The 15168-nt window shown below is 38.7% G+C and overlaps 1 protein-coding gene across 3 annotated transcripts in view; it reads right to left on the bottom strand.

The window, feature by feature from the left end:
• The window catches only part of Fign (fidgetin), a 129507-nt gene that overhangs the window by 2903 nt on the left and 111436 nt on the right, over positions 1-15168 (bottom strand). For 2 of the 3 annotated variants that reach the window (XM_005393306.2, XM_005393307.2), the window contains one exon: positions 1-6124. This exon is cut by the window's left edge and continues 2903 nt beyond it. In XM_005393306.2, the coding sequence (XP_005393363.1) occupies positions 3870-6124 (2255 nt within the window). In that variant the 3' untranslated portion in view covers positions 1-3869. Of the gene's footprint in view, positions 6916-15168 lie in introns of all 3 variants that reach the window. The other variant, XM_013518797.1, reaches the window with a different exon arrangement.

Here is a 15168-nt window from a genome sequence, read left to right as displayed (position 1 = left end):
ACAGCACACACATACAAACACACACGCTAATTATATTTATATATATTTATATATATATATATATATATATATATTAGAACTTTACTTTAGTGGCCTCAATAGTTCAACAAACTGTATCCCCTTCATTTTGCAAAATGCAGATTCAATGATTATGATGCCCGATTCTTGCTAAGAAACACGAGAGCTGGATCATAAACATATCTTTCTGCTTGGAGTTGGATACATTTTCAGAGAAAGAGATTCTAAATGCTTCTAAGACACACTTCCTAACCCACCAATATAAATTTATAATGACCTATTATAGGAATTAATTTGGACTTTATTTTGGATGTATTCTTTTGAAAACTGCATAGCCAAGTACTATGCAACCCATGTAAATTGACCTAGCTATTTTACATAGCATAGCCTCTGGATAGCTTTTATCAGTTGCCCAGATGGTGTTTGGCCTATGTATTTTAGTGAAATGGTTTATTTTCTCCTTGATAGGTTTCAAATGCACAAGAAAACATTATACCCGTCTATCTGCATTTGAGTAGAATGCAAACTGACTAATAGATAAACATTCTGTGTGAAAGTAAATAGCCTTAAAGTATACTGCCTTCACATTCCATTGATCAGCTCAGTCAGCAAAGTTTTCCATATTGTCACTAATGATCTAAATATTTTGGAGAGAAGCATGCCAGAAAGTGTAGAGTATTTCTATTTGTGTCACATATTGGATCATTATAAACTACCTCTTGAATTTCTATTGATCCTTCTACTGAAGTAGTTTCTTTCACTTCCTTCTTTTTGTTCCCATTGAAATGTTACTACAGTTGTGAGGACAAGAATGAGGTGCTGTTAAACAGACTGGTTGAATCTTCTGGCCAGACAGCCAAGGGATTTGGACTGATTTATTATCTTACCTTTATTAGGAGTCTTCTCCAAATTCTTAGCAGTTGAAAAGAGGCCAAGAGGATGAGGCCTGATTACTTAGTTGTACTACCACCGATTGTACACACTTACTTCTGACAATGTGGTACCCCCCACCTCAAGCTCCAAATAGATGGTCAGAAAGAGCTCATTATTAGGCTAGTCCACGGCACAAGCTCCTAATGATACCACGTACAATCAAAGAACCACAGGAGAGCACTGTCTACTCAAAGATCAGCCTTAGTTCCTCCAACAGATCTTCATTTCTTCAACTTGCCTCATTTCCTAAGAGATGAAATTGTACCACTCCTGAGGCTAAATGAAAATCACACACAACTTTAGCTTCTGCCAAGTACATCGATTTCTTTGACCACTCACATCTCAAACTAATGTTTAAGTCACTTCAAGCTAAAGCCAGTATGCATGACTTCAATTTATTGTCAGTTTTATAAATGAGTGTGATAAACAACAATGCAGTCATGTATTTAGCATGGAGTCTCACTAGCCACCAAAAACGTGCACTGGTATTGGATTTTCCAAAGTTGTCTAAATAAGCCTGGGTTTCTCAAAACTTGCCAGATGCGTTCAGGTGAATACAGCATGTTGGCGGAAATGAGATGTAATGTGTAAAAGACAGAAAATAGGTCAGCACTGTGCAAAAGTAAACTGGTCAGTGAGATCAATATGAACCTACAAGTTAATGTAGATATTAGAATTTCCTTACAAAGAGGGACACACAGAACAGGCCTATAGCATTTATTCACTTTGAAAAGCAGAGGACATACTTAAGTTTTATTTTTTGTATCCTTAATGAAAGGCACTGCTTTTTAATATGGAATATTCATATTTAACCAGTTTAAACTGATGGAATATCATAGCAAATTAAATTCTGGTACATTTGCTCATTTTTTATCAACATGAATAAAAGGGCAGAAATGATCATGCATCATAAAATTTAAGAAATATCATGAAGTCCCTCATTAACTCTCTCTATGTGAAGTGTTTCAGAGAATTTGACATTGTGGATGAGCTCAGTAAAAAATTTTTGAAGAAAAAAAAATAACAGAAAGACTTTTCTTGGGGCTTCTCATTGCATTTATTTAATTTTTTAAAAAATGTACATCGCTTATTTGAATACATAAAATGCCAGTGCTTTGCAACAGTTTTGTTACTGCATCTCTAAACTAAAAAAGGAAAAAAAAAATACATTCAAAACGCTAGGCTGTTTTGCTTATGCACAGGCAGTGGCTTTAGAGAGCTACAGCCTGCCCTGTGACTGCTCAGAGGCATGGGAGAACATCAGCCAGCTTTCAATGAGGAGTTGCACATAAAGCATTAAAGGATACAAAGAACAACTTGGTGGGAAGCAGGAGAGGAACAAGAAAGTAAGAAAATTGCCACATATGCCATGGGGTGGTGGACTGAGGTGCAAGTAAGCATAAAGATGGATATTTAGGGAAACGAGATTTCTGGGAGAAGATGGAAGAGAACAAAGTGATATGTTTGGCAAAGTTATACTGTGGTGTGTTGTGTCCACTTCCAATTTTCTATTTTATGTTCTAAGAGAAATGAAACAAAACTGAGGTAGAAATGAAGGCAGGAACACTACAGCCCAGATTGCAAAATGAGAAGCAAAATTGCACTGACAAGAGCGGAATCAAAAAGGGGAGGGGGCGTAAAGGTCCTTTGAATGGTTGCCTTACTTGTGTGTGTGTATGTGTTTTGGTTGCTAACCTCTGCATTCTATCAAACAGCACAGCAAGCCTATAAACTAGATTAGTGAATAGAATGACACCATTCCCAGCAGTTTAAGAGATAACTTGCAAACTACCACCACCACCACCACCACCACCACCACCACTACCACCTATGCAGTAAAAGGCAGTCATAGTTTTTAGGTACTGTGACTTGACTGTCAGGGTCCTAACCAGGTCCGTGGCTGACTGTTCTAGACACTAACACAAACTGAATAAGTAGCTTTCCATTAACCAGTGTACCTTTTAAGAACATTTTCACTTAATTATCAAGGAGCAATGAACTAAGAACTCTTGCAGTTACTGACATAAAGAATTATTCTGCTCTGGTTAATTCCCCATAATTAGTAAAAGAACTTTTTAAAAATCCTTCCATTTCTACTTTAAATTGTAAATATTCAGTTGTATCACACTTCAGTATTTTTTCTGGATACATTCAAAGAAATTTTTCTTGCTATTTTCCAATTGTTGAGGTAAACATACATTTTAATATAAAGTAACATTGAAGCCTAACCTATTACTCTCAGCAGTACATAGTGCTTTCGACACATTCCTTTGAGGTACTGTACAAATCACAATCACTTTCCTGAGTTTTTGCAGACAAGAACATTAAAAGAAATGAACTGCAGAAATTAAGGTCCAGATTACCGTTACCCTGTTTTACCTGTTCTTAGCTTAATACTGCAGAACAGACAGGATTGAGGAATACTGTTGCTCTTAAAATGGCAAAAATCTGGTTTTCTGTCATAACACAACCGTTCATCTCTTTAGTCCAATAATGTTTGAAGTTAAAGCTCTTTATATTAGCACATGCCACCAATGTAATTGTGAGGCAAACGAAAAATAAAGCACCACTCCAGGCACTTGACAGCAACTAAATCTCGAGAACAGCAGAATGGAATCAACACACGAGGTTCATGTCCTTCTGAAATCAACACACTCGCACCTCGCTCCTTGGTGAGTGTTGTCTAGCTTAAGCCAATCTAACCATCCACATATGCTTTCCGTCATCCGGGGCTTTTCCATCAGAAGCTCTCATTTGATGCACTTTTCCTCCGCGTCTGCCCTGACTCTGAAGATGCAACTTAATTGTTGTTTTCCCCAGTACCCTTTGCAATTTGAACACTCCTGGGAAGGGGCTCTATTCCCTATGTAGCAGGTTTTATGTGTGTGCCAACATTCATTACAATTTTAAAGATGTTATCACTGACTGCAACCAAACATTTTGTTCCATTCAACATACATATCAAGCTCTTTTTGAGATATGCTAGGCTGAATCTTGCAGAAAGCATTTTCAAAGTCTTGATATGTAATGGGCCGCAACTGGCTGGGCATAATGGCTGAAAGGTCTGTGGCTGGCATGGCATGGAGGGGGCCCACCGCTGCTTCCTGACACAAATGAGCCACATCTAGTCCAGAAAAGCCTTCTGTGCGCTGGACGAGCAGTGCAAACTCCTTGTCATTGAGACAGTAATTGTGCTGTGAGAGCAGTTGTACTATTATCTGGTGCCTCGCTGTGCTGTCAGGAAGTGGGATTAAAAGTCGTTTCATGAAGTACCTCCGAAGAGATTCATCTATTTCTTCTGGTTTACTGGTGGCACAAATTACTACGATTTGGTCCTCAGCCGAAGTTAGTACAGTGTCCAGCTGCATCAGAAATTCGGTTCTCATCCGACTGACTGGACTGTGTTCCTCACTCACTTGAGAGGCGAGAAGCATGTCAATGTCACTGACGAAAATCACTGAGGGCTGGCGACACCTGGCCACAAGAAATGAGGCATGGATGATTTTCTCTGCTTCTCCTAACCACTTGGCGACTAGTCCAGAACCGGCAATTTTGAAAAATGTGGCCCCCAGCTGACTAGCTATGCACCTGCCCAATAATGTTTTGCCTGTTCCCCGAGGTCCGAATAAAAGGATGCTCCGAGGTAAGGCCGTCAGCCCACTGAAGGCATCGGATCTCAACACCGGCCATAGAACCTCCTCTTTAATGACAGCCTTCACCAGGTCAAGACCAGCAATGTCGTTCCAGTCCACTGGAGGTCCTTGGGTGATAATCTCATTGGTTACCAGGTCGATGAGGTGCGTGTCGGTGTTCTTCAGCTGTTCGTCCACAGAGTGGTTGGATGAGGTAGCTGCACGGAGTCCAGGGCCTTGCATTGTGTGAGAGAGAAGCTGCCTGTGCTCGTCCCCATGCTCACTCATTACTGGCGATGTGTACTTCCCGAAGGATTCACCGGATCTGGAGCCCAGTGAATTTTTAGCAGTACTGTAGGAAGGAGGGGTCAGAGCCCTACTGGACTGGCTGCTGAATTTCCTTTGCTGTTCAGAGGACATTAGCTGCTTCGTTGGCTTAAACGCTAAGGATGATGCTTCAGCACTTCTGTCAAAGCCATTTCCCCGATTTGTGTTTGAAATGCTGTTGTCCGGCATCCTGTACATAGGACTCTGTGTAGATCTCTGTTGGCCATAGCTGTAATTTCCATAGCTGGAGTCCATGTCTCCTTGCCCTGCCATATAGAAAGCTTTCCTTTTGAGAGAACTTGCAGAACTGTTTGTCAGAGCCGAGGGTGCAATAGGTGTTAAACCATGACCTTGGTAGGTGTAGCCAGGAACAGTGGTGGGAGGCAAGGGGGTTGGAGCAGGAATTCCTGAAGGCAGGTATGCTGAAGGAGGAGGGGGTGCGCCTCCAGGGCTGTACCCAGACCCCACAGCAGTCTGAGGAGGATAGCTAGCAGAGGGATAGCTGTAACTGGAGAGGTTAGAAGTCCCATTGTAGCCCGGGACCAGGGCTGGTGGTGGAGGAGGTGGTGGTGGTGGCTGTAGGAGGCCAGAGCTATGCAAAGGGGATGGATGAGGTGAAGGAAGTGCGGGTGCCGGCTGGCTACTGTAAGTAGAATGCAGATACGATCCGTTATATCCCGGGGCATATTCCTGAGATGGGAGCCCTGCATGAAGACTGGGTACAGTGTGGCTTCCACAGGTACTACTCGAATAGCTCGGTTCAGTCAGGTTGCTGGCCACCCCAGGAGAGCTCCCTATACTTGCAGAGACATCTGCTGGAGGGAGGGCTGAACTGACTCCAGCTTTGCTGGCAGTGATAACATCCGGAACACAGTTCATGGGATAAACAGCTTCGGAATTCAAGGAAGGCTGCCAGGGTTCACTTTCATTTTTCCGACCATTCACTAGTCCTGATGGTGCATCTGAGTAACTGCTGAGTACAGGTCGGTCCACAGGACCTTCCAAAATGCCAGAATACTTCTCTGCGTATTTCTTTAGGAGATTGGATGCAGTCAGGGCAGATATGTCATCGTTTGCCCAGGCATACTGATAGGTGCGCTGCAAGTGGCCTCTGTAGGCTTCCACTTTGTGGGCAGGAGACCGAGTGGTTGAGGTGATGTCAAAGTGCTGTTCTGGCCACTGGGCATGCTCCGGCGTCCACTGCATCTTCAAGCCTAAGGATTTTGGGGGGAGGGGGATAACAGTTAATTTATTCACATATTCATGAGAATCCTAAGCTTATCTCCTAACTTTTTGGTTATATATCACCTTCCATCAGTGGCATCCACATTGTAAGGGACCGTGGTAGTTTACAATACATATTATAGTCTCAATACTATAAACTCTTCAAAATGGCTACATTTTACCCCAAACAGAATAAAATGTAAACTGAATGTGAAAGAAAAGAAAACTCTAGAGAAGTCCCCCATTTTTTTCATTTTTGAGTAATAAGCAAATCTATTTGTCAAGCCCATCAAGTTAGTTACTATCCCTGCACCCACACACATATATATATATATATGTATACACACATTCCTGTCAACTCAATCAGTTTCTCACAATAAAATATGCATGGATTTTAAATATCTGGCATGTGATAGTATTAACATGTCCACTATAAAGCTATTCTGTCTCTTCACATCACAGTTTCTGTTTTATATTTTAACAATATAAAAATGAGACACAGCTGACAGATCACATCTAGGGTACCTCTCTTATTTGGTACTGAACACCTAGTTAGCACAGTATAATGCTCCCTGCGCAGAACAATATGACACAGACATAGCAGGTCATTCCATAATCCAACTCTCATCTAAAGTGGTCCACGACAGTTTCAAATCTGCTTCGTGGAGTGCAGCAAAGCAATCTCCCAGGCAGCGCTCCATCGCTTTCATCGCACAAAGCCTACAACTCGGTATGAATTACAACTGGCTCCTTTCTGCCTCTCAGTTCTGTTGTTGAGTTTCTGAAAAAAAAAAAACAAGCATCACTTGTCCGTGGGTCTTCTAGCGTTCCCTCTCCTGCTCTTACAACTCCCCCTCCCTTTATGGCCTCCAAGGTACTGAGAGGGGAAGGGAGAACATGTATGTACACACACAAACACACACACACACACACACACACACACACAGCACCATACCACACAAAGGAGGTTCGGGAGGCAAGAGAATGGAGGGAGCCTCTGGATTCTCCACATTTCTTTAGGAAGCAATGTGTGGCAGAAACTACAATTAGATAAGATCACATGGGCAATTTTATCATCTACTAGGTTACTTGCTGAAGCAAGGTGATTATTTAGCAAACTGTAAAACAAGTATTTTCTCATTTAAGAGAATATACTAAGCAGTTAAAATCATGAGAATCATTTGAATTTAAAATATGAACAAGACTTTCAAAATTACCTTGTTTCACAGATTAGGGAAGCAGGGCCCACAGAGATTCCCAATGTACCCTCCAGGTCTCACGTGCAGTTAGTTACAGAAGAGTACTGGAACCCTCTTCTATTTCCCAGTGCTGGCTCATCCCATTCTAATCTTTGCTTGGTCTGAGCACTTCCTATTCTGGTACAGCTATATTAAGCAGGCCTCCTTAATCTCTTTTGTATTGCCCAAAGTGAATTTTGCAAACTGTCTTGTGCCCTCTGGCAGAGATTCCTTGATAAAGAGGAGGCCTGGTCTAAATGAAGCATCTGTGGCATCAGCTCCCCTCTGAATTACCAGTCTACGTTGACAGCTTCTGCCCCCTTCCACTCTCCTCCCCCAATCCCTTTAGCTCTTCATTGCCTGACTCTGGCTTCTGACATGGCCAGCTTTGCCTCACTGAGATAAACTGAACACAGCACACAGTTTGGTAACAGAATGGCATGTTGATTCCCTTCTGACTCCCTCTTCCTTGTTTGCAAAACCACTGCACCAGACATTGGAAGTTAATTAGCAGGATGATGCTGTGCTAATTGTGTTAATTTACAAGGTTTTAGTCAAAGAGAATCATGCCAGGGCTGGCACTGCTGTCATGCTTCCGACTTAATGATTAAGAAATACTGAAAACAAGGTGGGAAGGATTTCAGTAATTACACAATAAATGAATAAAGCAACAGGATTCATTTGCAAATATATTTTACTGCAGTTGTACTCATTTGCATTTGGATTTTTTAAAAGGATCCATGCACATATTCATTTGCAAATCATCAACTCAGTTAAATAAAGTCTGAATGCTGCACAGTATAACTTAGTCAACCTTGGGGCTGGGGATTTAGCTCAGCGGCAAAAGCGCCTGCCTTGCAAGTGCAAGGTCGTGAGTTCGGTTCCTGGTACCGGAGAAAAACCAAAAAAAAAAAAAAAAACTTAGTCAACCTTTATATATGTGTATTTAGTAAAAATACTAAAAGCATTATTTCTCCTGTACATGCAACAGATTCTTTTGTCTTCACTTTCCCTCAGCTACCCCAAATCTTTATATGTTTGCTTCAAAACTTTATTTCAGAACATTCTCATCAAATTGGAAAACAGTGTTGTAAATCCTGAGGAAATGCACCTTGCAGCATTTCACTCGGAGACACTCTGGGAGTGAGTTCTAGGAAGAACTAAAGCGATATTCTTAATTGTTTCTGCTTTCTCCATCATTACTATTTAAAGGGGAGGAAAACACACCGCAAAATGAGTGAAATGACTGAAACCACACTTAAAGGGGAAAAGATGCAATTTTAATGAAGCAGCATTTCAGGAATCACACTTTCATTAAATTCAACTAGAAATTATTAAGAGCAAATCACCAGGAACCAATCGCAAGTAATCAGTATCTAAATTCTCCTAGTGCCATGGGATTTACTTCAAGCCTTATAAAAAGGAGAGAATATTAATGTGACTGTAATGTGGAACTGTCTAAATGACCTATAAATTCATTAGTCCTGTAAATTATTTCTAGGGAATTTCTATTAGGATTTTTTCTTTAAGACATTATCAAAATACTGAATAGAGAAAGAACACACATGTTATGATTAGACATTTTATTAGGTGGATACAGAGAAAACGTGAATACATTTCTTGAAGCAAGGGTTCAGAAAGTAATTTAGAAATCAAAGCAGTGGAATTTAACAGAACACACATATACAAACACACACACTCACTCTAAAAAACATAGCTTCCTTTCAATTAGCTTAACTAAATAGTGTTTGCATTAGTTAACACACATAGGTAACAAACATGATAGGACATTTTATTATTCTTTAACAAAAACAAAATTGCTTTAAATAGGGTATAGTGGTCCATATAATCTCAGTACTCTGGAGGCTGAAGCAGGAGAAGCATGAGTTCAAGGCTAGACTAAGCAATTTATAGACCCTGTGTCAAAAGACAAAAGAAAGGGCTGGTGATGCTGCCTAAAGTGAAGGTCCTGGGTTCAATCCCCAGGACAGTAAAAAAGAAAAAGCAAGAAAGGACATTACTTTATATTCATGAATTTTTTAGAAAGTAGGAGGTGGGAACCCTCCACCTATACGTTAGTCATTTATGAATAAAATGCAAAAATGACTAAGTTATTTTTACTAAGTTCTATCAATGTAAAAGACAGGAGTATGCACTTTAAATAAAATAGAAAGTCCATTTTCACTGAGTATTTCTGCACAGTTAAACTCTAGCAAAACTAATTAAATTTCATAAGATTTCTATTTCACCTGAAATTAAGCAAAGATCCTATTTATCAGAATTATTTATTTGGAAAAAATTACTGGATACACCATTGCCTTTCGATTCCCAGGCTATTTTTGGCTGTGTTTACCAAGATAATTGAAAGTTTATTTATTGATGCATACTAAATAACAATAACCTTAGCAGGGCTAGAGAAGGCAAGATTGAGTTTTGATTAAGCATAAGGGTGCACGAATGTTCACATCCCCTGAAACATGAGAATTTATCCAACACTTCAAAATTGCTAATGTCATTTGAAAGCATAAGTTCATAACCGCAAACTAGTTTTTAATATTAGCAGGATCTGATGAAATTTGTTTTCAGGAGATTGTCCAGGCATTGGGAACATAAAGAATCTTTTTATCATTTTCTTGAATTCTTAGCACAAATTAGAATTAACACCAATCCTGTTTTCATTGTTCTACTTACTGATGGTGATATTTTTGATATGAAATGGAAGAAAAATACAGAGCCAAATGTTCTTTGAATACAAATATCATGCCCCATTTGAGCATACAGTTGTTATTGATGGGTACACAGTAGTACATTCCTGTCACTCCACTTAGCACTCCAAAATGAGACAGGCTTTATTTTTTAACAGGTTTTACTATGGTGTCCAGGCTGGACTCGATCTCCTGAGCTCAAGTGATTTCCTACCTCAGCTTCCTGAGTTTGGGAACTAAAAACTACAGGCAAGCACCACCATGCCTGGCTTGAGATAGGTTTTAAAGACAGCTTTTACATGATTTGTCCTCAGAATACAAGGAGGAAAATCTTAAAAATGACCATTGTAACATCATTAGAAACTTCACTCCAGCATAATAAATCCCACTGCTATTTAGAAAGCTTAAAAATTCCAAACACAGGAGATACTAAGAAAAATAATTCTTAAAGACAAAAGAAGAATTGTTCCAAAACATAAACTTTCATTTTGAAGAGATGAGAAAATTCTCAATAAGGTGGCAAATGACACAGTACTGTGTTTTTTAAAATAAGTAACTTAATAGAAAATTTCTTTGAAGATAATTTAAGCGTTACATAGAAATAGTAGATGCTCCTGTAAAACACCTGAGTATACTGTTCTTATTTTGTTGTTATAGAGTGAATTTATATATATATATATAAAATCAATTCATATAGAAATATATAAACAAATCTATATTTCCTGTGAATGGAGGGTTCACTAACATTTGCCATTTTTATCATTATGACCAATTTATAACTTGAGCTTAATTACTAAAGAGTTACTGCTTTGTTGCTTTGCTTCTTTCATTTTGTTCTGTAAGTAACTTTGAAAAGAAATAACTGTAGTAACATTCTTCAAAATTATACAGAAATAGTTAAAAAAAATGAAGGGTGTAAAGATAACTTTCAAAATGAAAGTACATTAGAAATAAAAGCGTGGGTCTTCTATAATCTGTTTTAGCACATATTCTTGGACATATTAATTTGAAATACTGGCTACTCCACCCTAGCCTTAATACATAGATGCTATTCAATAGTTTCTTAAGTCTAAAAAGCAGCTATCCTCTACTGTGTCCCCACAGGGAAATTCTAGCTGCCAGGGACTCTGCCCTCATTTGTAGATTTACTGACTTCCTAAGGGCAGGGACCGGAGGCGATCACCTGCAGGCATGGCAGGTTTGCTTGCTCCAGAATAGCTGCACGGCACTTACACAGGCCCGCATGATGACATCTCTGCACCTAGTCCATTCCTTGGGGCTACTATGCACTTGAACTTTTCATTTTTTTTTTAATACTTCAAAAGTATAATTCAGTATTTACCAAAGGTTCTCTCTAGAACAACCACTACCACAGTATAGACAGTGAAGTAATTATGATAGTTTACAACCTCTGCAGTTGAATGATCCCAAAACTTCATCATTTCTTTGGTCAGAAATGACAAAACAGCACTCAGAATTTCAAAAGATGGTAACAAATTCGTTGACCAAAATAAAGTGCAGCAAAGAGCCTTCTAAGGCACTAAAAACCTCCTAGCACTCAAAATGTCCCTGTGTAAGGTGTCCTTGTCATGATTCTTTAAGCGGATAGGGACCAGAACAAGTGTTTGAGTAGACTCAGCAGCCTTCTTTTTTTTTTTTTTTTGGTTTGTTTGTTTTGTTTTTCCCGGTACCGGGAATCAAACTCACAACATTGCACTTCCCAGGCAGGCCCCGTGCGGCTGAGCTAACTCCCCAGCCCCCTCAGCAGCCTTCTTTTCCTGTTTGCTCATCCCTGTCAGCCAAGAGGCCAACACAGCAGAATCTAACACGATATTACTTGCAGTAACCCATCTGATGAGGACATGTCCTCACTCTGTTTCCTGTGAACTCCTAGCCTCAAAAGATGGTGCTAGATCTAGAAATAATAAACAATAAAGGGAAAAACTAGAAGAAGAAGCAAGGAAATTACAAATTCTCTTTAGTCTACTTTGATAACATCATCAGCATACTAATATTCAAAATCCTTTATAATTTGAAAGTGATAGAGTCTCAAATTGATCTAGTGGACAACTGAGCTCCTATCCTGTGCAAAGCTTTGGGGTTTCAGGTTAAGAAGTTTAATCAAGGAAACCTGACTTTGCTTTTTTTGGTGGGTACCAGGAATTGAACTCAGGACTTTGCATTTGCCAGGCAGGCGCTTGTGCCTCTGAGCTATATCCCTAGCCTGGGAACCTGACTTATTGTGAGGTTTTGTTTTACAAAGTGATGAAAACTTTCTATTCTTTATAATTATATTCTTCATAATATCATGTGTCAAGTTCTTTAAAGTCAGACTGTTTTGACTTCAGGGATTAATAGAACTTTAAAGTGAGACAATCTCACTTTCAGTTTGATATTTTACATACTGTGGTTTTCTGGAGGACTAGATGCTGTCTTGTGGGATTTTACTTGGCGGTGCTACTGGATAGTTAGGCCAGAAAGAGATTGAAGAAACAAAGGAGTTCTACAGTTCTGCTTAAGAGTGAAAACTCCAGCGTTGGAAATCAAATCATTGGCACTGTGTCTTCATATATTTGTTCTAATCTTAAATTGCTTACACATATTATACTCACAGTTTACTCAGCTATGGTGTCTGGATGATAATGGTGTCATCTACCTTATCAGACTGCTACTTGGATTACAAAATATAATGATATTTTGTGGAGATATTTTCCAAGTATGAACTACCTTAATACTACTTTATTTTGAATAAGCCAGAGGTGCATTAAACAGAACACAAAATACTGGCTAGACAGAAAAAAAGTAAAATCACTATCAGAATTTTATAAATCAATTTTTCTTTAACTTCAGGATGGCCATTGGAAAGGGAACTTTCCAGTGGGAAAGTTAGTTATAAGATAGGTGCAAAAGGCAGGTATGCTAGCACACACCTATAGTGCCAGCTCTTGGAGGCTGCAGCAGGAGAACTGGGTGCTGGAAGCTAGCCTGGGCTGTACAGTGAATTCGAGACCAGCCTGGACCTCATGGTGAGATTCTATCTCAAAATAACTAAGAAAAAAAGTGCCCAAAAATCCTATCAGGGCTGGGGATGTAGCTCAGCAGCATAGTGCCAACCTGGCAAGAGCAAGGTCCTGAGTCTGATTCCCAGTGCACTGCCCCCCCCAAATCCTATCATGCTCAGTAAAATAAACAGCATGATCTCCTTAAACAAAAAGATGTCAAGAAGTTTTATATTTGTTTATTTTTAATGTTAGTAGCAAAACACTTTAGAGAGCAAAACTAAGAAACAATATACTTAACAGTTTAAAATCAACCGATAATGCTCTTAAAATTCCAGTCTTCAAAATAAGTTGTTCTAAGTACATAATTTAATACCAGAAAATGACTTTTCTATTTAAATCACACTTTCACATCTTAAAACTTCAAATTGTAATATACATTGCAGTAAATCCCCCTACTCTTTCAATTGTATCCACATAAAACAAACCCATTTAACAATCAGGAAGGCTTTTCTGTAAATACGGTTCAGATAACTCACCCTGAAATTGCAACTTGACAGACTAAGGGCAGCACACAGCCTACAACTTTGTTCTTTTTTCCTGCACAAGGTTTTAAAAATCACTCAACTACATTTTTTTAAAACATGCATTTTAAGGCACATTAAAAACTCTTAAAACACCTCACTCCTGCCTGGCAACACTGGGCTGAATCTGAGAACCAGGTCCCTCTTTCTTTGGACACAGTGAAACTTTTCATGTTGTCAGAGTTCCCTCCTCCTTGCTACACCAGGTAGTTTCGTACACCAGGTCACACATTCTTTTCAATGTATCCCTTCCCTCTGGAGCTTCAAGTTGAAGTTTTTGTTTTTTTCCCTTAAGCACATCTTCTGGAAAACTACCTTGGGAGTACATTACTCTAAAACTTTTTATAACATGTAGTCATTTTATAAGAAAATTTTTACAAATACTACTTTTTATAAGAGCATCCATGTCCTCTTAATCAGAGCAAAGGAAAAATAATGGATAATTTTCTCCATGATTCAGTGTCATTAGTGGAATGATGGATAATGGTATCTTAAAAAAAATCTAAGATTGTGGTTTCAGTTATCCCATTTGTTCTAACTTGTTAGGTTTATTTCTTACCATTTTCTATATGTCCATCTCCTTTATTCCTAATATGCTCTGTGCCATAGATTCTGATGCACTAAGTAAAGCTTAAATTAACAGTAAAGCACCTTTTATTAGTCAACTGGATAAGCTCTGGTATAGTCTTTTAAGAAATTGTTCAAGATACCCTAAAGGTACACTTCTTTTGTTGCACAGAAATCTGTTAGGTGCACAGTGTCTAGGGAACTGACAGGTCTTATTGTGTCTGTCATCACACTGGGCTTAGTACAATCCTTATGTTCAGTGTTACAGGTACCATAACTTGGTCTGCGATGGGACTAAATTTTACTTGTAGATAGCTTATGATTTGAATCAAGTTCCTTAAAAGGCATTATCTTTTGTCTATCACAAGAAAATATTCACTCATCAAAACATGGCCAAATGAAAAGATTGACTGTTTTGTTAATATTTCATACTGAGGCTGAAATTTGGTATGCACGGGTCTGATGGGTCATTATTTTTGATATGCAAGACATGTGTAAAAAGATTGCCTGTCTTTATAAAGGAGAAAGCAAAGCAAATTTACATTGATGAAAGAATATCATTTTTAGAACACAGAGATTATTTTCATTATATGATCAGGTACATGTGATATCATTTAAAGTACCTTAGGAAATCACAATCGTAATTCACATAAATCCTTTTTTTTCCTTATGGAGGCCCTAAAATTTCTAATACTATATCAAACTATACAAGTGGATGTATAAATTACACTCACATAGAAATTTGTATAGCTTACAATTGAAATTTAGACATGCCTTTGTGTGTGAAAGGAGTGTTAAAAGCTTTGATGTGAAATTTTTGAATAATAATTTAAAACCAAGGAAAACACCATTCATAACTCTATAACTCCTGTGGTTAGTAATTCATGCACAAAAAAATACGACAGGCATATATGCACCATTTAAAATACACCAATGAATCA

This window comes from Chinchilla lanigera, unplaced genomic scaffold (assembly GCF_000276665.1).
Source record: "Chinchilla lanigera isolate Chin_1 unplaced genomic scaffold, ChiLan1.0 scaffold00048, whole genome shotgun sequence".
Lineage (NCBI taxonomy): Eukaryota > Metazoa > Chordata > Mammalia > Rodentia > Chinchillidae > Chinchilla > Chinchilla lanigera.
Note: the sequence above shows the minus strand (reverse complement) of the source record. Positions and strands in the feature narration are given on the sequence as shown.